Here is a 21,540-nt window from a genome sequence, read left to right on the forward strand (position 1 = left end):
CAATGCTCTGGTGGCTAGGGACGTACTCATGCTTGCATTTGTGCACACTCGGACACCCACCTCCATGGACACCTAGCCACCCTGTTGTGTGTCCTTATGCCAGTTGAGCTGAATCTTTTCCCCAGTATAGTGGAAAGACTGAGGCTTCTGCCTACTGAGCTAGGGTGGGTGCTTTATTTGTGTTCAGTCTGAATTATGGGAAAGTTAGCTCTTCCCAGACCTAAGCTGCCTTCTTTCCCTACTTTCAGAAGATCCTAGTTCCTTCTTCCTGAGTGATACCCGTGAGCTGCCAGTAGAGGCTGCTATCGCTCCATGTGTAAGGAATGACCTGGTTTAAGGCATGTCCTGCCCAATCATTTTCTTTACCTTATACTAATTCTCCCTGAATAATGTCTTCAGTTTCTTGAGGAGACTCATAGTTTTGGTTTTCAGATTACTTGGAGGGCTGCCTAGGAATCGATCTCCCTCTGAAATAAAAGTTTCCTCAACTTGCACCTTGCAAGTAGCCTTCTGATTTCCAATGATCCCCTCGTTGTCTCTGTGAAAAGAGTTTAAGGTCTTGAACAATGGAGGAGCAGCTGCTCTGTTCTGTTTCAGAGATGACTACCAAAAGCTAGTGGTTTGTGAGTGCCTCCCCTGTGCCAGGCTCTTAAGTACCTAATGTGCGTGATCACATTTAATCCTTAGGAATCTGTAGGGTAGTTGTATCTATTTGTTACAGATGAGGACACTGAGACTCAGGATAAGTATTTCCGCTAAGGTTACACAGCTGAGGGAACTGGGATTGGTGGACAAACCTGATTACTAAGCCCAGGCTCTCAGCCACTCCACTGGATGGAAAAGGCCTGACTACAAATCAAGGGCTTGGCATTAGGCAACAGGCAGAATTCAGTGCTTACTGCTGAACATGGCAGTGAATCCTGGAGTTGTTGGGATGCAGTTCCTGCCAGGAGGTAGGAAAATGGACAGCTCAGTGCTTGCATGCAGGCTGCAGAACTTAATTGGGCATCTGAGGTTTGTACTCTTCCTGAGACCCATTCCGGGTGGAAACTGGAGGTTAGCATCGTTAACCCAGATTCCCTTTCATCTGGTCTAAATGGTGAAAATCAGTAGTTGGTACTGACTGCTACCAGTGGGAGTTCAGGGGCAATGAAGAGGCTATGCATGTGGAAGGAGTGCCTTGGGCCAAACCACAGGACAGAAAATTGGAACAGAATTACATAAATCAAGGTCAGAAATTTCCTGCCCAACCCATGGGGTGGAGTTTTCTCCATTCCTCTCCATCCTAGTGAATATAAACCCCGACTTGATGTCAGTAACTGGAAGGAGCGGCTGTTAGAACTCTGATTTCAGCTCTCAGCATCCACTATGCATCTCAAGATAGTCCTGGCGTTCCTGGCACTGTCCCTCATTACCATCTTTGCCCTGGCCTATGTTTTGCTGACCAGCCCAGGTGGTTCCAGCCAGCCTCCCCACTGCCCCTCTGTATCCCATAGGGCCCAGCCCTGGCCACACCCTGGCCAGAGCCAGCTATTTGCAGACCTGAGCCGAGAGGAGCTAACAGCTGTGATGCGCTTTCTGACCCAGCGGCTGGGGCCCGGGCTAGTGGATGCAGCCCAGGCTCAGCCCTCCGACAACTGCATCTTCTCAGTGGAGCTGCAGCTGCCCCCCAAGGCTGCAGCCCTGGCCCACCTGGACAGGGGGAGCCCCCCACCTGCCCGGGAGGCACTGGCCATCGTCCTCTTTGGTGGACAACCCCAGCCCAATGTGAGTGAGCTGGTGGTGGGGCCGCTGCCTCACCCCTCCTACATGCGGGACGTGACTGTGGAGCGTCACGGCGGGCCCCTGCCCTATCACCGTCGCCCGGTGCTGAGAGCTGAGTTTACGCAGATGTGGAGGCATCTGAAAGAGGTGGAGCTACCCAAGGCACCCATCTTCCTGGCTTCCACCTTCAACTACAATGGCTCTACCTTGGCAGCTGTGCATGCCACCCCTCGGGGCTTGCACTCGGGGGACCGAGCTACCTGGATGGCCCTCCACCATAACATCTCAGGTGTTGGTCTTTTCCTTCACCCCGTGGGGCTGGAGCTACTACTGGACCACAGAGCCCTGGACCCTGCCCACTGGACTGTCCAGCGGGTCTTCTACCTTGGGCACTACTATGCAGACTTGGGCCAGTTGGAACGGGAGTTTAAGTCTGGCCGGTTGGAAGTGGTTAGAGTTCCTCTACCTCCACCAAATGGAGCTTCATCCCTGAGGTCTCGGAACTCTCCAGGTCCTCTTCCGCCTCTTCAGTTCTCACCCCAGGGTTCCCAGTACAGTGTGCAGGGAAACCTGGTGGTATCCTCCCTCTGGTCATTTACCTTTGGCCATGGGGTATTCAGCGGCCTGAGGATTTTTGATGTTCGGTTCCAGGGTGAGCGAGTAGCCTATGAAGTCAGTGTCCAGGAGTGTATGTCTATCTATGGTGCCGATTCACCCAAGACGATGCTGACTCGCTATTTGGATAGCAGCTTTGGACTTGGCCGTAACAGCCGAGGCTTGGTGCGGGGAGTGGACTGCCCCTATCAAGCCACGATGGTGGACATCCATATATTAGTGGGCAAAGGGGCAGTCCAGCTGCTTCCGGGGGCTGTGTGTATATTTGAGGAAGCCCAGGGACTGCCCCTCCGAAGGCACCACAATTACCTTGAAAATCATTTCTATGGTGGTTTGGCCAGCTCAGCCCTTGTGGTCAGGTCTGTGTCATCTGTGGGCAACTATGACTACATTTGGGACTTTGTGTTGTACCCAAACGGGGCACTTGAAGGGCGGGTCCATGCCACGGGTTATATCAACACAGCTTTCCTGAAAGGGGGAGAGGAGGGCCTCCTCTTTGGGAACCGTGTGGGGGAACGAGTGCTGGGAACGGTGCACACACATGCCTTCCACTTCAAGCTGGACCTGGATGTGGCAGGTGAGTGCTAAGGGATGAGGGCTTGGAGGTGGGGTCAGGTGGGGTGGAGGGAAGGGAAGGGAAGGGAATCTCCCAGGTCAAGCTCAGATAAGTGGCAAGAGCGGGGTGTTCCAGCACCACAGCTCTAGTGGCAACAGGACAGGGACTGTTTAAGCATATTCAGTGCAGTCAGTCTGGTACTGGGCTACTGGGTATCTGGCAAAAGGTAAAAAGGGTTCCCCTGCCTAGCCCCTCTGACTTCCTGTGTTTGTGAAATCAGTTTAAATGTAATGGCTGGGCATGATTGCCTACTAGTTTAAATGTAATGGCTGGGCATGATTGCCTTAGCCTCAAGTGACACTGGGTGGGTGAACTGGCCCAATGGGGCTGGAGTTGGAACACTTTGCTTCTTGCTAATTCTGAGGGTCAGTGAGGGTGGGGAGGGCAGGGTCCTGAGCCGAGGTCAGAAGCAGTCTGTTCAGAGTCTTCAGGGTCGGGGTGGACCTGGGGCTTGGGAAGGGGAGGGTACCAAAGCTGGGGTTGCTCCCCATGATAGGGCCACTCCTTGTCAGGAGGGTCATCCCATTCCTGTCATCACTGTTGACTCATGGCAGGCACACAGCTTGCTGCAAGTATGGAAAGAGATTTCTCAAGCACAAAGGGCTCAAAGCACACAGAGGACTTGCTGTTCCTGACAGACTTTGTCAAGGACAGAAAGGAACTTACAGACTCACAGACTTTTAGATCCACAAAGAAAATTAGAAACTCACCAGACCCTCCCCATTTTAAGGGAAACTAAAGAGGGTGGCGGCAGATGGGATAGGAAATGACTGCCCAGGTATAATGCAACATAAACTAGTATTTCTTGTGAAATGTTTTCTTATCCTCAAGTCTAAAGACATGGCACGTGCATGCCTGCGTGTGTCTGTGTGCATGCCCTTGCACTTGTGTTCGCAGTGGCGTGGAGGGTAGGGAGGACTAATAGCATGATTGAAATGATCATTTTTTAACTAGATTACTCTTTGACACAGTTGGATTTTGACTTGTCTTCTGATTGGAAGTTTTTTTCAGCATCTTTGGCATTAAAGAGCCTTGTTTTGGGAAGTAACATTTATTGGACTCCTAGCATGTGCAGCATGGGCTGCTGCTGTGGGCCAGAGAGGCTGTGTCAGGCACCAGCGCACAGGATGGCTGCAGAGGCACCAGTTTCAGTGCAGTCCCTCCTGTGCCAGGCGCCTTCATATAGGTCTCGTTGAAAGGAACTAACAGTCCAGACCTGCAGAAAGTGTATGACCAAATGCTGAGTTAGGCGATGCAGGTTATGGATGCTGTAGAATTCCAAGGAGCTCCCAGACAAAGGTATGAATGTGCTCGCTTCTGAAAAAGACTGACAGTACTTCCCACCTTGCTGAGATCGAAAGTGAAGCCTCAGAGCTGGGAGGAGTATGCAGGGGACCATGGGAAGGGATTGGGTTTTCTTTTTTGGAGGCAGAGTCTCACTCTCACCAGGCTGGAGTGCAGTAGTGCAATCACAGGTTACTGCAGCCCCAACCTCCTGGTCTCAAGCAATCCTCCTGCCTCAGCCTCCTGAGTAGCTGGGATGACAGGCACACACTACCACACCCAATTTTTTTTTTTTTTTTGAGACAGAGTCTCACTCTGTTGCCCAGGCTGGAGTGCAGTGGTGCAATCTCAGCTCATTGCAACCTCCACCTCCCAGGTTCAAGCGATTCTTGTGTCTCAGTTCAAGTGATTCTTGTGTCTTGGCCTCCAGAGTAGCGGGGATTACACGCGCACACCACCACACCTGGTTTTTTTTTTTTTTTTTTTTAAAGTAGAGATGGGGATTCACCATGTTGGCCAGGCTCGTCTTGAACTCCAGTCTCAAGTGAGCCGCTCGCCTTGGCCTCCCAAAGTGCTGTGAGCTACCATGCCTGGCATTTGTTTGTTTGTTTGTTTAAGTTTAAAAAAATTTTTTTTATTTTTTAAAAAGGCAGTGTTTCATTCTGTTACCCTAGCTGGTCTCCAGCACCTGGGCTCAAGGGATGTGCACCACCCTGCCACCAGCCTCCCAAGTTGCAAGCTGCCACACCTGGCTCTGGAGTCAGTTTTTCAACTTGCTTCTCCACGACAAGTATCATTATCCCTTTCATAGTTAAACGAATGTCATCAGTCAGCTGCATGTGCTTTTCTGTTTACTGGGCACAGCCATAGAACAGCTTTAATCATGCCCAGTGTAGGGATTCAGAAAGTGAATCAGAGAAGCAAATTGGTCCAGGGACTGTTTGGTAGTCCAGTGCTAATAGAACTTTCTGCAGTGATAGAAATGTTCTGTGCTTGTGTTGTGGCTCTAAACAGTAGCCACTAGCCATGTATGGTAACTGGGCACTTTAAATGTGGCTAGTGTGACTGAGGAACTGATTTTTTTTTCTTTTTTTTTTGAGACAGGGTCTTGCTCTGTTGCCCAGGCTGGAGTGCAGTGGTGTGACTTCAGCTCACTGCAACCACAACCTCCTGGGCTCAAGCAGTCCTCCCACCCCAGCTTCCCAAGTAGCTGGGACCACAGGCATGTGCCACCATGCCTGGCTGATTTTTTTATTGTTTATAGAGTCAGGGTTTCACCACGTTGCACAGGCTGGTCTCAAACTCCTGGGCTCACGTGATCCACCCGCCTCAGCCTCCCAAAGTGCTGGGATTGCAACTGTGAGCCACCTCAGCTGGCCCTGAATTTTGATTTTCATAGCCACGTGTGGCTAGTGGTTACCCTATTGGACAAGGCAAGTTGGAAGAACACAGGAACTTGCGCTTGCCCAGACCTGGCTCCCAGCACAGTGTGCTCTGATGCTCTCTCTGCCTTTTGTCACGCCAGTGCAGTGGACATCATGTGGAAGACAGGGACCTGGCCCAGAGACCTTACCTGGTGTGGAACTCATCTCCTTTCCCTCCCCCTGGCAGGGCTGAAAAACTGGGTGGTAGCTGAAGACGTGGTGTTTAAACCTGTGGCCGCCCCCTGGAATCCGGAGCACTGGCTACAGCGCCCACAGCTGACTCGGCAGGTCCTGGGAAAGGAGGACCTGACAGCTTTTTCCTTGGGAAGCCCCTTACCCCGTTACCTCTACCTGGCTAGCAACCAGACTAATGCCTGGGGTCACCAGCGCGGGTACCGAATCCAGATCCACAGCCCCCTTGGCATACACTTACCCCTGGAGAGTGACATGGAGAGGGCCCTCAGCTGGGGGAGGTGAGGAGGGCCCTGGCCTGGGTGGAAGGAAAGGACTGCCCCTCACCTACCCCAGCCCTTGGAGACAAACTCCCTGCCCATGGCTACCTGTACCTCCCCTCAAACCCAAGTTAGATACACGGTGGGAAATGGTCTCACACAGAATCGGATCTAAGGGACTTCTGGGCCAGGAAAGGCACCTGACATCTTCCAACACCACCTTCTTACGATTCCTGGTCAGATACCAGCTTGTGGTGACCCAGAGAAAGGAGGAGGAATCACAGAGCAGTAGCATCTACCACCAGAATGACATCTGGACTCCCACAGTCACCTTTGCTGACTTCATCAACAATGAAACCCTCTTAGGAGAGGTTGGTTGCCCTAGGGACATAGGAAAGGGACACCTGTGGGCATGGTGCATTGGCTGCCCAGCCTCTGGCCAGAGGTTAGAGGGAATGGCCGATTTCCAGTTCACAGATTCAGAGGCCATGGAGTTTTCTGATGACCAACACATGTCATCCCTCCTGGGGTGAGATTAGCTCTGGGACACTGGCTCCCCCTCTCCCCGCATAGCTGCTTACATAGATTGTGCCATGTGTTGTATGGGCATGAGACTAGGCAGAGTGGAAGCCAGGCTGAGACTGCAGGCTGGGATTGTGGCTGAATGGTGGTTCTTTGGGTCTTCCTTCCATAGTCCTCCAGCTCCTCCCTCTTCCTGCAGGATCTGGTGGCTTGGGTCACAGCCAGCTTCCTGCACATTCCCCATGCCGAGGACGTCCCCAACACAGTGACTCTGGGGAACAGAGTTGGCTTCTTGCTCCGACCCTATAACTTCTTTGATGAGGACCCCTCCATCTTCTCCCCTGGCAGTGTCTACTTTGAGAAGGGCCAGGATGCTGGGCTCTGCAGCATCAATCCTGTGGCCTGCCTCCCCGACCTGGCAGCCTGTGTCCCGGACTTACCCCCTTTCTCTTACCAAGGCTTCTAGTCCTGAGGGTGTGGCGGGGGGGATGGTTAGGCACATGTACTTTTCCCTGTTTCTACTTCTGTTCCTGGTGTTTTTCACACCTGCTCCCCAGATTCCCCACCCTTCAATGTTTCTCTCACATGAAAACCCCGTTAGTCCCTTTGGTTAATTCTTCCTGTTCATCTCTAAAATGTTAAATTATAAAAATGATTTAAAAATATTCAAACAAAAATACCACAAATCCTACTACTCAGAAAAAGGTGGTGTTCACATTACACCAGACATCTTTTTATGCATGTGCATTCAAAAGGAAGAGTAGATAGAATTTTGTAAAACAGATGTTATATGTAATTTATAATAAAAAGTATTAGAGGAATTTTACTTGAATTTATTATTTGACCTTTTAAGTAGCTAGAGTCCCCTGGAGCATACTAAGGACTCTGGCCAGGGAAATTAGCAGTGGGGGACAGAGGGCAAGGGAGATAGACCTGGCCAAGGAATTTTGTTTGGAAAGCTGAAGGGGCAGGGGTGGGGGTCTTTGAAAGGAGAACAATAGTTTGAAGTTACAGGAAAACATCTGGCCCTGACTAAGTGCAGGGTTGGGGAAGAAGCTGGGCTGAGGGGAAGAGAGGCTGCTCTGCGCAGATCCTACTCCTTCCCGGTGCTGCATTATCTTGAAATCTTCCTTCCCCTTCCCCCTAGCCCCAACTCTCCCCAACTCCAACCCTGACCCAGAAAGTAGTCTGATTTGGAGCCTGGAAGACAAAACCATGTAAGGTCTGTGGAAATCACAGCTGCTCAGACCCGCCTCCAACCCCAGCCACCCCGCCCCCTTGCCCCAGCCTTCCTGTGTCCTTCCCACCCTTAGTCCCAGGCATCTGACTACCGGGAACCTCAGCCAGAGTCCGGGAGCCCCCCCGTCCAGGAGCCAACAGAGCCCCCGTCGTGCTGGCGTGAGAATACATTGCTCTCCTTTGGTTGGATCCACTGCCCCTCTTCATGGGAAAATGAACCAGAAGACCATCCTGGTGCTCCTCACTCTGGCTGTCATCACCATCTTTGCCTTGGTTTGTGTCCTGCTGGTGGGCAGGGGTGGAGATGGGGGTGAACCCAGCCAGCTTCCGCATTGCGCCTCCATATCTCCCAGTGCCCAGCCTTGGACACACCCTGGCCAGAGCCAGCTGTTTGCAGACCTGAGCCGAGAGGAGCTGACAGCTGTGATGCACTTTCTGACCCAGCGACTGGGGCCAGGGCTGGTGGATGCGGCCCAGGCCCGGCCCTCGGACAACTGTGTCTTCTCAGTGGAGCTACAGCTGCCTCCCAAGGCTGCAGCCCTGGCTCACCTGGACAGGGGGAGCCCCCCACCTGCCCGGGAGGCACTGGCCATCGTCTTCTTTGGCAGGCAACCCCAGCCCAACGTGAGTGAGCTGGTGGTGGGGCCACTGCCTCACCCTTCCTATATGCGGGACGTGACCGTGGAGCGTCATGGAGGCCCCCTGCCCTATCACCGACGCCCCGTGCTGTTCCGAGAGTACCTGGACATAGACCAGATGATCTTCGACAGAGAGCTGCCCCAGGCTTCTGGGCTTCTCCACCACTGTTGCTTCTACAAGCGCCGGGGACGGAACCTGGTGACAATGACCACGGCTCCCCGTGGTCTGCAATCAGGGGACCGGGCCACCTGGTTTGGCCTCTACTACAACATCTCAGGGGCTGGGTTCTTCCTGCACCCCGTGGGCTTGGAGCTGCTAGTGAACCACAAGGCCCTGGACCCTGCCCGTTGGACCATCCAGAAGGTGTTCTATCAAGGCCGCTACTACGACAGCCTGGCCCAGCTGGAGGCCCAGTTTGAGGCCGGCCTTGTGAATGTGGTGCTGATCCCAGACAATGGCACAGGTGGGTCCTGGTCCCTGAAGTCCCCTGTGCCCCCGGGTCCAGCTCCCCCTCTGCAGTTCCATCCCCAGGGCCCCCGCTTCAGTGTCCAGGGAAGGCGAGTGGCCTCCTCACTGTGGACTTTCTCCTTTGGCCTCGGAGCATTCAGCGGCCCAAGGATCTTTGACGTTCGCTTCCAGGGAGAAAGACTAGTTTATGAGATCAGCCTCCAAGAAGCCTTGGCCGTCTATGGTGGAAATTCCCCAGCAGCAATGATGACCCGCTATGTGGATGGAGGCTTTGGCATGGGCAAGTACACCACGCCCCTGACCCGTGGGGTGGACTGCCCCTACCTGGCCACCTACGTGGACTGGCACTTCATTTTGGAGTCCCAGGCCCCCAAGACAATACGTGATGCCTTTTGTGTATTTGAACACAACCAGGGCCTCCCCCTGCGGCGGCACCACTCAGATCTCTACTCCCACTACTTTGGGGGCCTTGCAGAAACAGTGCTGGTCGTCAGATCTGTGTCCACCTTGCTCAACTATGACTATGTGTGGGATATGGTCTTCCACCCCAGTGGGGCTATAGAAACCCGATTCTATGCCACGGGCTACATCAGCTCAGCATTCCTCTTTGGTGCTACCGGGAAGTACGGGAACCAAGTTGCAGAGCACACCCTGGGCACGGTCCATACCCACAGCGCCCACTTCAAGGTGGATCTGGATGTAGGAGGTAAAACATTTTGGTGGGGAGAAGGCTTCTGGAAGAAGGGCTGAAAAGTTGTTTCCATTTGCTTTGGGTTTTGTGTAGATTATCCCATAAAGGAAGATGTGGATTTTTGTGCTTCCCTTTTTGCTAGATGGGAGAGAGTTGGCAGCTGAGTTTTATTTGGATCTTTGCTCACTGGCTGGGTGCAAAGCTGCAGCCTTCCTCCACGTGACCTCATCAGAAGATCTTGGGAAATGGCCAAGCTCAGGGAGGAGGCAGGATCTGGGCTAACAGGGTTCCCATTGCCCTCTTCCCTCACTTGTACTTATATGGGCTCCGCTGCTGGGAGCAGCCTTCTGTTTGTCAGCTCATTTCTGTGCCTGGCCTGTGGTGCTGGTGTGTTGGAGGATCTCTTTGCATTCTACCAAGTCCCTGGCGTGTGCAGGTCCGTCATTCCAGGTTGTACATTTCCTTTGGAGGTGGACCCTCCTCCTCCCTGATTTTCCTTCTTTCTCTGGTCACAATTCACAATCCATGTGAGGGTCACATGGAGCCTGTAGAGCATTCTGGATAGATCCTGGAGTCTGGTCACAGAGAGCCAAGGCTACATGATGGCTTGAAGTCTTCATCTTTGTCTTTTCACTGTCCTTCCCCACATTGAGTCAGTCACCAGGTGTTTTTTTTTTTTTTTTTTTCTTTCTATTCTGCACCTGCAGTATCTCGCTGGGTCACACTGCCATGCCCTGCAGGTGCCAGCCCTCTTTCTGCTGTTTCCGCTCTTGTTGCTCTCAGATCCAAGAGCCATTCTGCACCCATAGGGCCTCCCATCCACACCAGCCTGCCTTTTACTCAGCTCTCACATTCCTCATCACCTGTGGGATCCTGTCCGCAGAAGCCCCTCCAAACTCTTTCTTTCACAGTGCAGCTCCAACCTGCCTTGCCGTGCTCTGCACAGCTATACTCACATACTCCATGTCCGTGGACACGCACTTCACACGTTATAGTCAGGCATCCTCTTGTTTGCTTATGTTTTGTCTCTGCTTAGAATGTCCTTCCATGTCATCTCTTCTGGTAATATCCTTTAAGGCCAGGCTGAAAAGTTGCCCGGAAGGGCCCCCTTTTCCTGCCTGCAAGTGTATTCCTGTGGCCCGGAAGCTGCCTAGGCCATGCTCCTCCCACAGGACAGGCCAGTCAGTGGTTTGCCTGTCTGCGTGGAAAGCGAGAGGGTAAGGATGATGTTCATTCCTCTCTATCCCCAGGGGCAAGCACAGTCCTCTCTGCTAATGAATGTTGAAAGAATGAATGAGTGAAATGGAATGAAATCCCTGATGAAATATTTTAATTTATAGGTCCACAGCTTTGGCTGAAGGATTGGAGGTATCTTGGGGAGAGGGAAGAAAAGCAGGGGCACACTCAGTTCTGGGCTGCTCTTTGGCCCCCAGTCTGAAGCCAGGTGGAGGCAGAGTCCAGACGGGCCAGGGTGGTTGCATGACAGGCCCTCCCCCATCCCACCCTGAGCAGGACTGGAGAACTGGGTCTGGGCCGAGGATATGGTCTTTGTCCCCATGGCTGTGCCCTGGAGCCCTGAGCACCAGCTGCAGAGGCTGCAGGTGACCCGGAAGCTGCTGGAGACAGAGGAGCAGGCCGCCTTCCTCGTGGGAGGCGCCACCCCTCGCTACGTGTACCTGGCCAGCAACCACAGCAACAAGTGGGGCCACCCACGGGGCTACCGCATCCAGATGCTCAGCTTTGCTGGAGAGCCGCTGCCCCAAAACAGCTCCATGGCGAGAGGCTTCAGCTGGGAGAGGTGAGTGGTGGGCAGTCAGAGAGGAGGGGGGCAGTGAGAGTGGGAAAGGAGTGTTGGCGGACACTCAGCTCACCCTGTATGTGAGGGGAGAGATCTCTCAGGAAGATTTTTCTTTTCTTTTCTTTTCTTTTTTTTTTTTTTTGAGATGGAGTCTTGCTCTGTCCCCCAGGCTGGAGTGCAGTGGCGCCATCTCACTGCATCTTCCACCTCCCAGTTTCAAGCGATTCTCCTGCCTCAGCCTCCCCAGTAGCTGGGATTATAGGCATACGCCACCACACCTGGCTAATTTTTGTGTTTTTAGTAGAGACAGGGTTTCACCATGTTGGCCAGGCTGGTCTCGAACTCCTAACCTCGTGATCCACCCGCCTTGGCCTCCCAAAGTGTTGTGATTGCAGGCATGAGCCACCACGCCTGGCCAGAGGTTTTTCTAGTTATCCGAAGAAACCATGATGGGCACATTTTCCCCTTGGAGGCTAAAGCCCAGGAGTGAGAACTCTCTTTTGTTTTGGATGGGAGAGGGGTTGTGCTGTGAAATGGCTGGGGATAAACAGGAGGACTTGACCCCCTTTAGGGTGTCGTCGGGGATTCTGTAGCGCCGAGTCAGTTGTGTCAATGCAGTTGGGGAAGCTGAGCTCTGAGCACTCAGTTCCCTTTCGTCACAATCAGGCAGCAGGATGGGGTCAATGGCCATGGAGGCCTGACCAGTGCCTCCCTAGGTACCAGCTGGCCGTGACCCAGCGGAAGGAGGAGGAGCCCAGTAGCAGCAGCGTTTTCAATCAGAATGACCCTTGGGCCCCCACTGTGGATTTCAGTGACTTCATCAACAACGAGACCATTGCTGGAAAGGTCAGCTGGCCGGGACAGAGGGCACAGGATGAGCCTTACTTTCTCTTGGGAGGGTCCCTGAAAACCACCTGCACTTCTCAGGGGTGGTGCTGATTCCTGCCTTCTGCACTTCAGTAGGTCTGATCACTATCCTTTGAGGGAACCTTTCTGAGCTGGGTGTCCGTATTCAGACACTGAGTGAGACCCTGGGCCTGTCCTTGAGATCTTAGAGCCCTCTTAGTTCCAGTTTCATGGACTGAGTCCTTTCTAGGCTCCAGGACTCAGGAGGGATGGAAGTTACCAACGAAAATGACATCTCCTATATCTGAAGCTTCTCCCATTCCTGACTTGAATTTCACAGTGTTGGCCTAGTTCTGCCTCCCAAGCGCTGGTTCTCACTCCTCCACCCTTCTTCCCTCAGTTGTGGGGAACTCTTGGAGAGTTAGGAGAAGAGGAGCTGAAGTAGCCTGTGGGTGTCACCCTCTGGGGGTAGGTAGGCAGTGGGCGATACGATGGGAAATGTCGGAGATGGAGGCTGCAAGCCAGGGACAGGGAGGCAGGCGTTCCTAATATGAAATGGACTACTTATGCTTTGACTTCTATCCAGTAGGAAAAAATGTTTAAAGACTCATGATGCTTGGGCTGGTGAGCTGAATCCCTACCAGGGCATGTCCTCAGCAAAGCCAGACCTCGTGACCCTCTTTCTTCTCCCCTGCTAGGACTTGGTGGCCTGGGTGACAGCTGGTTTTCTGCACATCCCACATGCAGAGGACATTCCTAACACGGTGACTGTGGGGAACGGCGTGGGCTTCTTCCTCCGACCCTACAACTTCTTTGACGAAGACCCCTCCTTCTACTCTGCCGACTCCATCCACTTCCGAGGGGACCAGGATGCTGAGGCCTGTGAGGTCAACCCCCTGGCTTGCCTGCCCCAGGCTGCTGCCTGTGCCCCCGACCTCCCTGCCTTCTCCCACGGGGGCTTCTCTCACAACTAGGCGGTCCCTGGGATGGGGCATGTGGCCAAGGGCTCCACGGCCAGGGTGTGAGGGACGGGGAGCAGCTGGGCACTGGGCCGGCAGCCTGGTCCCCTCTTCCCTGCTCCAGGACCTTCTTTCTTCCACTGCCCTGCCTCGAATCCCCTCTATGCCAGGAGCCTCCTGACCCTGTGATGCCTGACACAGGGGACAGTCAGCTTTGTTTTTTTTTTTTTTTTTTTTTTTTTTTTTTTTTTTTGAGACGGAGTCTCACGCTGTTGCCCAGGCTGGAGTGCAGTGGCGCGATCTCGGCTCACTGCAAGCTCCGCCTCCCGGGTTCCCGCCATTCTCCTGCCTCAGCCTCCTGAGTAGCTGGGACTACAGGCGCCCGCCACCGCGCCCGGCTAATTTTTTGTATTTTTAGTAGAGACGGGGTTTCACAGTGGTCTCCATCTCCTGACCTTGTGATCCGCCCGCCTCGGCCTCCCAAAGTGCTGGGATTACAGGCTTGAGCCACCGCGCCCGGCCCAGTCAGCTTTGTTGATGCCAGCTGTGCTGAGTTCCCATCCAGTGAGGCCAGGGCATGGCCCAGCCTGGAACCATGGCTGAGGGCTTCCCTAGACGGCTCCCTTTTTTGCTCTCTGGCTTTCCCAAATCTTTTCAGGCCATCTCTAAGGACTCTAAAAGGGGGTTATTCCCTGGAGACCCCAGGGTGGGGTTGCCAGTCCTGCAAGTCCGTAGCTGAGCTGGAAAGGATGCTTCTGCTCACGTTCCCTCTCATCCAGGTCTCTTCCTTCTTGTCTTCCTTCCTCTCGCCTACTTCCTCCTCGTCCTGTTCCTGCCTTCTCTTCTATCCTGCAATTTCTCCCGAATCCTGAGGGGATATCCCTGTGCCCCAGCCCCTGGTGCTCCCCCAGCCCGCACTTCTCAATCAACTTCAGTCTCCTCTCCAGCCCTGTGGAAGTCTCAAAGATGCAATGGGACCCCTAATTGGAGGCCAATCCCTGTGTGTCGTTCCCTTGCGTCTGTTGCTTATTGGGAGTAGGAGTTGCTCCTACCCCTGTCCTGGGGCTGGGTGTGTTTCAGGACAGCTGCCTCTGTGCATTTGTGTCTGCCTGCCTCATGCTCTCTAGAGGAGGATGGTCATCGTGACAGCAGCAGCTCAAGTTAGCATTTCAAGCGATTTTGTGGGTGCAGTGATAATGAAGAATGGGTATTTTGTACCAGGGCTCTATATTCTGCAACAACCTGCTTGGGAGGCTGGAGTGGAAACCAAGAGTGGGCATCAAAGATGAGGAGCCAAAGCCCCTAGAACTCTGGCCACCCAGCCAGGAGGGACTGTCCAATCACATTCAGGATTGCAAATGAGCTGGGCCCTGGGTGAGGTGGGGGTCTGGCCTAAGGGGGAGGGGCCTGGTGTGGGTGGGGCGGGGCCTGGCCTGGTCCAGGCTTGGGCTCCGTACCCGTCACTGCTGTCCCTCCTGAGGTCTGGATTGGGGATGAGGACAAAGAAATAGCAAGAGATGAGAAACAACAGAAACTTTTTTCCCTAAAGGATTGGTTAAATCAGTTCTGATACAGCCTTACAATACAATAGTATGCAGCTGAAAAATAATTGTATGCCTTTATATACTAATATGTAATAATCTTCAAGTGAAAAAGGCAAGCCACGGAAATATGTATAGTGCACTTCCCATTTGTGTTTCAGAAAGGAGGAGAATATAAATACATATTTGCTTATGTATACCTATTCAGAATAAATGGATAACGCTGATTACTTTTGGGAGGGGAACCAGGAGGTTGAGGACAGGGGAGGGAAGGGTCTTAACACTTATACCCTTTTGTACATTTTGAATTTTGAACCATGTGACTGTATTACCTATTCAAAATAAACAATAAATGGGCCCAAACAGGAACTGACTTTTTTTTTTTACAGATACTTTTTTTTTTTTTTGGTGGAGAACAGGTCGGGGGTAGGGTAAAGTGGGTTAAGGAATAGGACCAGGGATGAAATTTTCTCCACTTCTTGAGACCCAGAGAAGCAAGTGTGGCCTGTAGTAACTTCTTTTACCTTCTCATGCTTGTACATTTTTGAGGAAATGTTAAACCTCGGTTAATTCCCTGACACACACGCCATGCCGGCCCTTTCCCTCTCCTTCTCTTTCTCTCTCAGTGAGGGGCACTGAGAAGCAGTGAGGAGGGGGGACTTGGAGGGGGGACTTATGCTTGCCAGAAGCCCAGGCCAGGGCAGGAGGTAAAGTGCAGGAAACACATTCTGGATGCCACTCAGCTTCTGACCAGAAAAAGACCAGAATATGTTCTAGAGCTCCAGCATCATGGAAGCTTCTGTTACCTTCTGTCTGTTCTGCCCCAAGCCCAAGTTCTGCCATAGGTCAGTGGAACAGTGGATGGGGAGGAGTCAGTGAGCTGGAGAGAAATGAGGCTCTAAAGAACAGGGAGAAAGCCTTCAGTAAGGAGCAGGGGGCCTGCAATGGCGTATTAATTCATAATATGGCCAGGAGCAGAGGCAGGAGTGAAGGAGGACGGGGAGAGACGGAGAGAAGGGCAGACTCAGGACAGATGCAGGAGAAAGGTGGATGCTATGGCCTGATGAGGCGCGGATGCAGGCTTCATAATCCCTTTGACTTGAGGACCTGAACTTCTCCTTTCTTTTATTTTTATTTTTTTATTTTTTTATTTTTTTGAGATGGAGTTTCACATTTGTCACCTAGGCTGGAGTGCAATGGTGCACTTTTGGTTCACTGCAACTTCCACCTCCTGGGTTCAAGCAATTCTCCTGTCTCAGCCTCCTGAGTAGCTGGGATTACAGGCACCTGCCACCACGCCCAGCCAATTTTGTATTCTTGGTAGAGACAAGGTTTCTCCATGTTGGTCAGGCTGGTCTCAATCTCCTGACCTCAAGTTATCCGCCCGCCTTGGCGTCCCAAAGTGCTGGGATTACAGGTGTGAGCCACAGCGCCTGGCCCCCAGTGACTTCCTAAACACAAAATCAATAGGAGCTCCTGGCCGCCTACTTTCTGGACCTCTCGGTGGCATTTGACAACACCAACTGTCGTCTCTTCTCAGAACTCTCTCCCATCTTGACTCCCTAACATTGTCCCCTTTTCATCCATATTTGTTTCTTCTCAGTCTTCTCAGGCTCCTTGACTTCTGCTCCCCTCATCTACTCATGGATCCCCAAGCTCTTGCGTTTTCTAGGGCTCTGTCCTTGGTCCTCCTTTCTCCTCTCTCTGGAAGTCCTCCCTGGGTGATCTCAGCCCTCCCTCCCTCCCTCCCTCCCTCCCTCCCTCCCTCCCTCCCTTCCTTCTTTCCTTCCTTCCTTCCTTCCTTCCTTCCTTCCTTCCTTCCCTTCTCTCTCTCTCTCTTTCTTTCTTTCTTTCTTTCTTTCTTTTTCTTTCTTTCTTTTCTTTCTCTCTCTCTCTCTCTCTCTCTTTCTTTCTCTTTCTTCTTTTCTTTTTTTTCCTCTTAAGACAAGGTGTTGCTCTATCACCCAGGCTGGAGTGCAGTGGTACCACCATGGCTCCCTGCAGCCTCAACCTCCCAGACTCAGGCGATCCCCCTACCTCAGCCTCCTGAGTAGCTGGAACTACAGGCATGTGCCACTATGCCTGGCTAATTCTAAAAATTTTTTGTAGGCCAGGCACAGTGGCTCACGCCTATAATTCCAGCACTTTGGGAGGCCAAGGCAGGTGGATAACCTGAGGTCAGGAGTTCAAGAGTAGCCTGTCCAACATGATGAAACCCCATCTCTACTAAAAATACAAAAAATTAGCTGGGTGTGATGACAGGCATCTGTAATCCCAGCTACTCTGGAGGCTGAGGCAGGAGAATCGGTTGAACCTGGGAGGTGAAAGTTGCAGTGAGCCGAGATTGCACCACTGCACTCCAGCGTAGGCAACAAGAGTGAAACTTTGTCTACAAAAAAAAATTTTTTTTTTTGTAGAGACCATGTCTCACTATGTTGCCTGCTCTCAAACTCCTGGGCTCAAGTGATCCTCTCACCTTGGCCTCCCAAAGTGATGGGATTACAGGTGTAAGCCACTATGCCCAGCCAGCCTTTCTTACTTTAACTGTCAATATTTGTCATTGGCCAAATATCTCTCTCTACATATATGTTTTTGGTGTTTTGTTTTGTTTTTGAGACAGGTTCTCACTGTGTTGCCCAGGCTAGAGTGTAGAGGTACGATCTTGGCTCACTGCAACCTCCACCCTGTAGGCTCAAGTGATCCTCCCACCTCAGCCTCCCAAGTAGCTGGGACTACAGGCATACACCACTATATCCGGCTAATTTTTTATATTTTTGGTAGACAGGGTTTTGCCATGTTACCCAGGCTGGTCTTGAACTCCTGAGCTCAAGGAATCTGCCCACCTTGGCCTTTCAAAGTGCTATGATTATAGGTATGAACCGCCACACCAGCCTATATATATTTATTTTTTAAAGTTATTGTAGAGATAAGGACTGGCTATGTTGCCCAGGGTGGTCTTGGACTCCTGGGCTCAAGCCATTCTCCTGTCTCTTCCTCACAAAGTGCTGGAATTACAGGCATGAGGCACCACGCTCAACCAAAATAAATCTTTTCTCTGTTTTTTTCTTTTTTTAGTGACAAGGTCTTGCTCTGTCCCTTAGGCTGGAGTGCAGTGGCACAACCGTAGCTTACTGCAGCCTTGAACTCCTGGGCTCAAGCAATCCTTCTGCCTCAGCCTACCAAGTAGCTAGGATGTGCCTGGCTAATTTTCTTTTAAAATTTTTTGTAGAGATGAGGTCTCTCTATATTGCCCAAGCTGGTCTTGAACTCCTGGGCTCATGTGATCCTCAAGTCTTGGCATCCCAAAATGAAGGGATTACAGGTGTGAGCTGCTGCACCTGGTCAACCTTAGTCATCCTTTTTTTTTTTTTTTTTTTTTTTGAGACAGTCTTGCTCTGTTACCCAGGCTGGAGTGCAGTGGTGTGATCTCGGCTCATTGCAATCTCCACCTCCCAGGTTCAAGCAATTCTCCTGCCTCAGCCTCCTGAGTAGCTGCGATTACAGGTGCCCACCACCATGCCCAGTTAATTTTTGTATTTTTAGTAGAGACAGGGTTTCACCATGTTGGCCAGGCTGTTCTCGAACTTTTGATCTCAAGTGATCTGCCCATCTTGGCCTCCCAAAGTGCTAGGATTACAGGCGTGAGCCACTGTGCTCAGCTCCAGCATTAGTTATCTTAATGGCATGTTCTTAGCCGAGAGCTGGAGGTACCTTCCTCACTATTGACTGTAACTTACCAAAGGGCCCAGACACAAGTTCCCTGGCTGGGATGGATTGCCTTGTGGCTAGGCCTTGACATTAGATTTTATTTCCTTTATCCTAAAGGTCACACAACTGTTGCAGGACACAGAGGACTAGAGAGACTAGCATGGGTGAATACAGGAGGATGTTTATTAGGTGCGCACTGGCTCAGTGGACTCACATCTAAAAAGCTGAGCATTGAACAAAGACAGAGTTTAGCTTACATAGGCTAGTACACAGAAACAGGACAAAGACAGTAAACTATACAGTGACAAGTCACGTAACCTATAGCATAACTGTTGACTTGGTATAACTTGTAAAACAGAAACTTACAAATTTTACTGAATAAAAGTATTGGCAAACATAGTCATAATTAATGGGTTAGAGAAAGGGGAGACAGCAAAGAAATTTGTTTTTCTTCTTTTAACTTTGTTCGGGGGTGTCTGGAGCCTATTTCTGCAGGCTAGGTCACCATGACCTGTCTATAGCCTTGCCTGCAGTAGAAGAAAACTTCTGTTTTTCACTTAACCTTTACTTTTCTTGCAGTGAGTACATGCAGTATTTATTTTCTTTAAATTTCTGCTTCACAATCTGTTTCCAATGACCCTTTCCTGCCTTAGTTACAGTAATTCCATTGTCTTGACTTCAAGAAGCTTTCTAGTTCCTCATCTCCATGTTACTGCTCATTGATGGGAATATTGGGTGTGAGTTTTACTCCCCAACATTTGGGCGTAATTATTAAATGTCACTTTTCTTTTTGTTTATTTTTCTGAGATAGCATCCTGCTCTGTTGCCCAAGCTGAAGTGTAATGGCATCATGATCATGCCTTACAGCAGCTAATTCTTTTTTTTTTTTTTTTTTTAACTTTTTTATACAGATGTGGGTCTCTACAAAATGTTGCCCAGGCTGATCCTGAACTTCTGGGCTCAAGCAATCCTCCCACCTCACCCTCCCAAAGTGCTGGGATTACAGACGTGAGCCACCATGCCCGTTTACCTTCCTTTCTTTCTTTTCTCTTTTCTTTCATCTTTCTTTCTTCTTTCTTTCTTTCCTTCCTTCCTCCCTCCCTCCCTCCTTTCTTTTCTTTCTTTCTTTTCTTTTTCTTTTCTTTCTTTCCTTCCTTCCTTCCTTTCTTTCTTCTTTCCTCTCTCTTTATTTCTTTCTTTTCTTTCTCTTTCTCTTTCTTCCTTCCTTCCCTGCCCTTCTCCTTCCTTCCTTCCTTCTTCCTTGCTTCCCTCCTTCCTTCCTTCTTTTCTTTCTTCCTTCCTTTCCTCCCTCCCTCTCTCTCCTTTCTTCCCTCCTTTCCTTTCCTTTCCATTCCTTTCCTTTCCTTCCCTTTTCCTTCCTTCCTTCCTTCCTTCCTTCCTTCCTTCCTTCCTTCCTTCCTTCTTTCCTTCTTTCCTTCCCTCCTTTCTCTCTTTCTTTCCTCCTTTTTTCTGAGATAGAGTCTAGCTCTGTCACCCAGGCTGGAGTGTAGTGGCACAATGTTGCCTCACTGCGAACTCCGCCTCCCAGGTTCAAGCAATTCTTGTGCCTCAGCCTCCCAAGTAGCTGGGATTACAGACGTGGGCCACCACGCCCAGTTAATTTTTGTATTTTTAGTAGAGACGGAGTTTCACCATGTTGGCCAGGCTGGTCTTGAACTCCCGACCTCAGGTGATCCACCCGCCTCAGCCTCCCAAAGTGCTGGGATTACAAGCATGAGCCACCATGCCTGGCCTTATTTTTTTATGTTAGATAACCAGCTCTGTGCCCTCAGCTACCCGGCTGGCAGGAAATTAAACTCCAGGCATGTTTGTTGAGAGTGCTCATCTTTAGGGTTAGGTAAGACTCTGGAATCTGGGACTTTCAGGGACTGTCAGCTAGTCTTCAGTGGACAGTGATCACTGCTGTTAAACTCACTTTCCACTGCCTCGCCAAATCTTGCCAAGGTGGAGACAGAGGAGGGGCCTGGGCATGAGTTCCCCTCTAAGGCTATCACTTCCCTAAGGCCTTGCTGAGCGGGAGAGTCGGCTCTAGCCATTCTTTCTCTTAACACACACACACTCCCTACTTGTGAATCCCACAAAATTCCCCTAAGACCTGCCCTCACTCTGTAGGGGATCTCTCAAAAACCTTTCTCCTTCCCGAGTTGATCCAGGGAGCTGTCATCAGTAATCCAAGAGCTTAGGGAGGCTGCAGCGGGAACACTGCTTGAGTCCAGGAATTTGAGGCTGCTGTGAGCTATATGATGACACCACTGCACTCCATGCACTCTAGCCTGGGAGACAGAGCGAGACTGTGTCTCAAAAACTAAACAAAACGAAACAGAAAAACAAAAAACCCAACTTTTTTTTAAAAACAGTTTTTTCATGAAGAGCTTCTGCAGAGCATCAAAACCAGCTCAGCAAGAGAAAATGTGGTTCTTGGTTTCCCTGAGGACAAGAAGGGCTCACATGCCTAGAGGGGGGAGTTATTATGTTGAAATTCCATCCTGCAGGAAAGGGGAACCCTACTTTTCTTACAGCCTTGAAATGAGCCCTACTACTTCTACAGCTTTAAATAACAAGAGGCCAGACACGGTGGCTCACACCTGTAATCCCAGCACTTTGGGAGGCCGAGGCAGGTGGATCACTTGGGGTCAGGAGTTTAAGACCAGCCTGGCCAACATAGTGAAACTCCATCTCTACTAAAAATACAAAAATTAGTCAGGTATGGTGACATGCATCTGTAATCCCAGCTACTCGGGAGGCCGAGGCAGGAGAATGGCTTGAACCCAGGAGGTGGAGGTTGCAGTGAGCTGAGATTGTGCCACTGCACTCCAGCCTGGGCGACAGAGCAAGACTCCATCTCAAAATGAAATGAAATGAAATGAAATAAATGAAATGAAATGAAATGAAGATACAAAAATTAGCCGGGTGTGGTGGCATGCACCTGTAATCCCAGTTACTCTGCAGGCTG

General features: G+C 51.1%; 2 protein-coding genes across 12 annotated transcripts; both read left to right on the top strand.

Moving 5' to 3' along the window:
* Positions 1–17: 17 nt before the first annotated feature.
* On the top strand, positions 18–7,498 carry AOC2 (amine oxidase copper containing 2). 2 transcript variants are annotated; one of them, XM_002800487.4, is made up of 4 exons: positions 18–2,956; positions 5,891–6,176; positions 6,397–6,526; positions 6,877–7,498. In XM_002800487.4, exons 1-4 carry the CDS (start codon positions 1,369–1,371, stop codon positions 7,141–7,143), a joined length of 2,271 nt encoding a protein of 756 aa, XP_002800533.1. In that variant the 5' UTR covers positions 18–1,368; the 3' UTR covers positions 7,144–7,498. The 2 variants fall into 2 exon arrangements, with proteins under 2 accessions (XP_002800533.1, XP_002800534.1); XM_002800488.4 differs by having other exon boundaries at positions 24–2,956; positions 5,891–6,095.
* A 209-nt stretch (positions 7,499–7,707) lies between these two features.
* AOC3 (amine oxidase copper containing 3) lies at positions 7,708–15,221 on the top strand. Of its 10 annotated transcripts, none has more exons than XM_077971756.1 (6): positions 7,963–9,018; positions 9,195–9,729; positions 11,227–11,512; positions 12,229–12,358; positions 13,057–13,533; positions 13,847–14,718. In XM_077971756.1, the coding sequence occupies exons 1-5, from the start codon at positions 9,010–9,012 to the stop codon at positions 13,330–13,332; spliced, it is 1,236 nt and encodes a 411-aa protein (XP_077827882.1). In that variant the 5' UTR covers positions 7,963–9,009; the 3' UTR covers positions 13,333–13,533; positions 13,847–14,718. The 10 variants fall into 10 exon arrangements, with proteins under 10 accessions (XP_077827875.1, XP_077827874.1, XP_077827878.1 ...); XM_077971755.1 differs by having other exon boundaries at positions 13,057–13,524; positions 13,843–14,718; XM_077971749.1 differs by having other exon boundaries at positions 7,708–9,729.
* The last annotated feature ends 6,319 nt before the right edge of the window (positions 15,222–21,540 follow it).

This window comes from Macaca mulatta, chromosome 16 (assembly GCF_049350105.2).
Source record: "Macaca mulatta isolate MMU2019108-1 chromosome 16, T2T-MMU8v2.0, whole genome shotgun sequence".
NCBI classification, from domain to species: Eukaryota; Metazoa; Chordata; class Mammalia; order Primates; family Cercopithecidae; genus Macaca; species Macaca mulatta.

What these genes read in the sequence shown, in the direction of transcription:
- AOC2 (XM_002800487.4), top strand. Translation starts at nt 1,369, where the DNA reads ATGCATCTCAAGATAGTCCTGGCGTTCCTGGCACTGTCCCTCATTACC. An exon ending in GCTGGACCTGGATGTGGCAG is followed by an intron (nt 2,957 to 5,890) that starts GTGAGTGCTAAG and finishes TCCCCCTGGCAG; the next exon opens with GGCTGAAAAACTGGGTGGTA. An exon ending in ATGAAACCCTCTTAGGAGAG is followed by an intron (nt 6,527 to 6,876) that starts GTTGGTTGCCCT and finishes CTCTTCCTGCAG; the next exon opens with GATCTGGTGGCTTGGGTCAC.
- AOC3 (XM_077971749.1), top strand. Translation starts at nt 8,130, where the DNA reads ATGAACCAGAAGACCATCCTGGTGCTCCTCACTCTGGCTGTCATCACC. An exon ending in AGAGGCTTCAGCTGGGAGAG is followed by an intron (nt 11,513 to 12,228) that starts GTGAGTGGTGGG and finishes GTGCCTCCCTAG; the next exon opens with GTACCAGCTGGCCGTGACCC. An exon ending in ACGAGACCATTGCTGGAAAG is followed by an intron (nt 12,359 to 13,056) that starts GTCAGCTGGCCG and finishes CTCCCCTGCTAG; the next exon opens with GACTTGGTGGCCTGGGTGAC.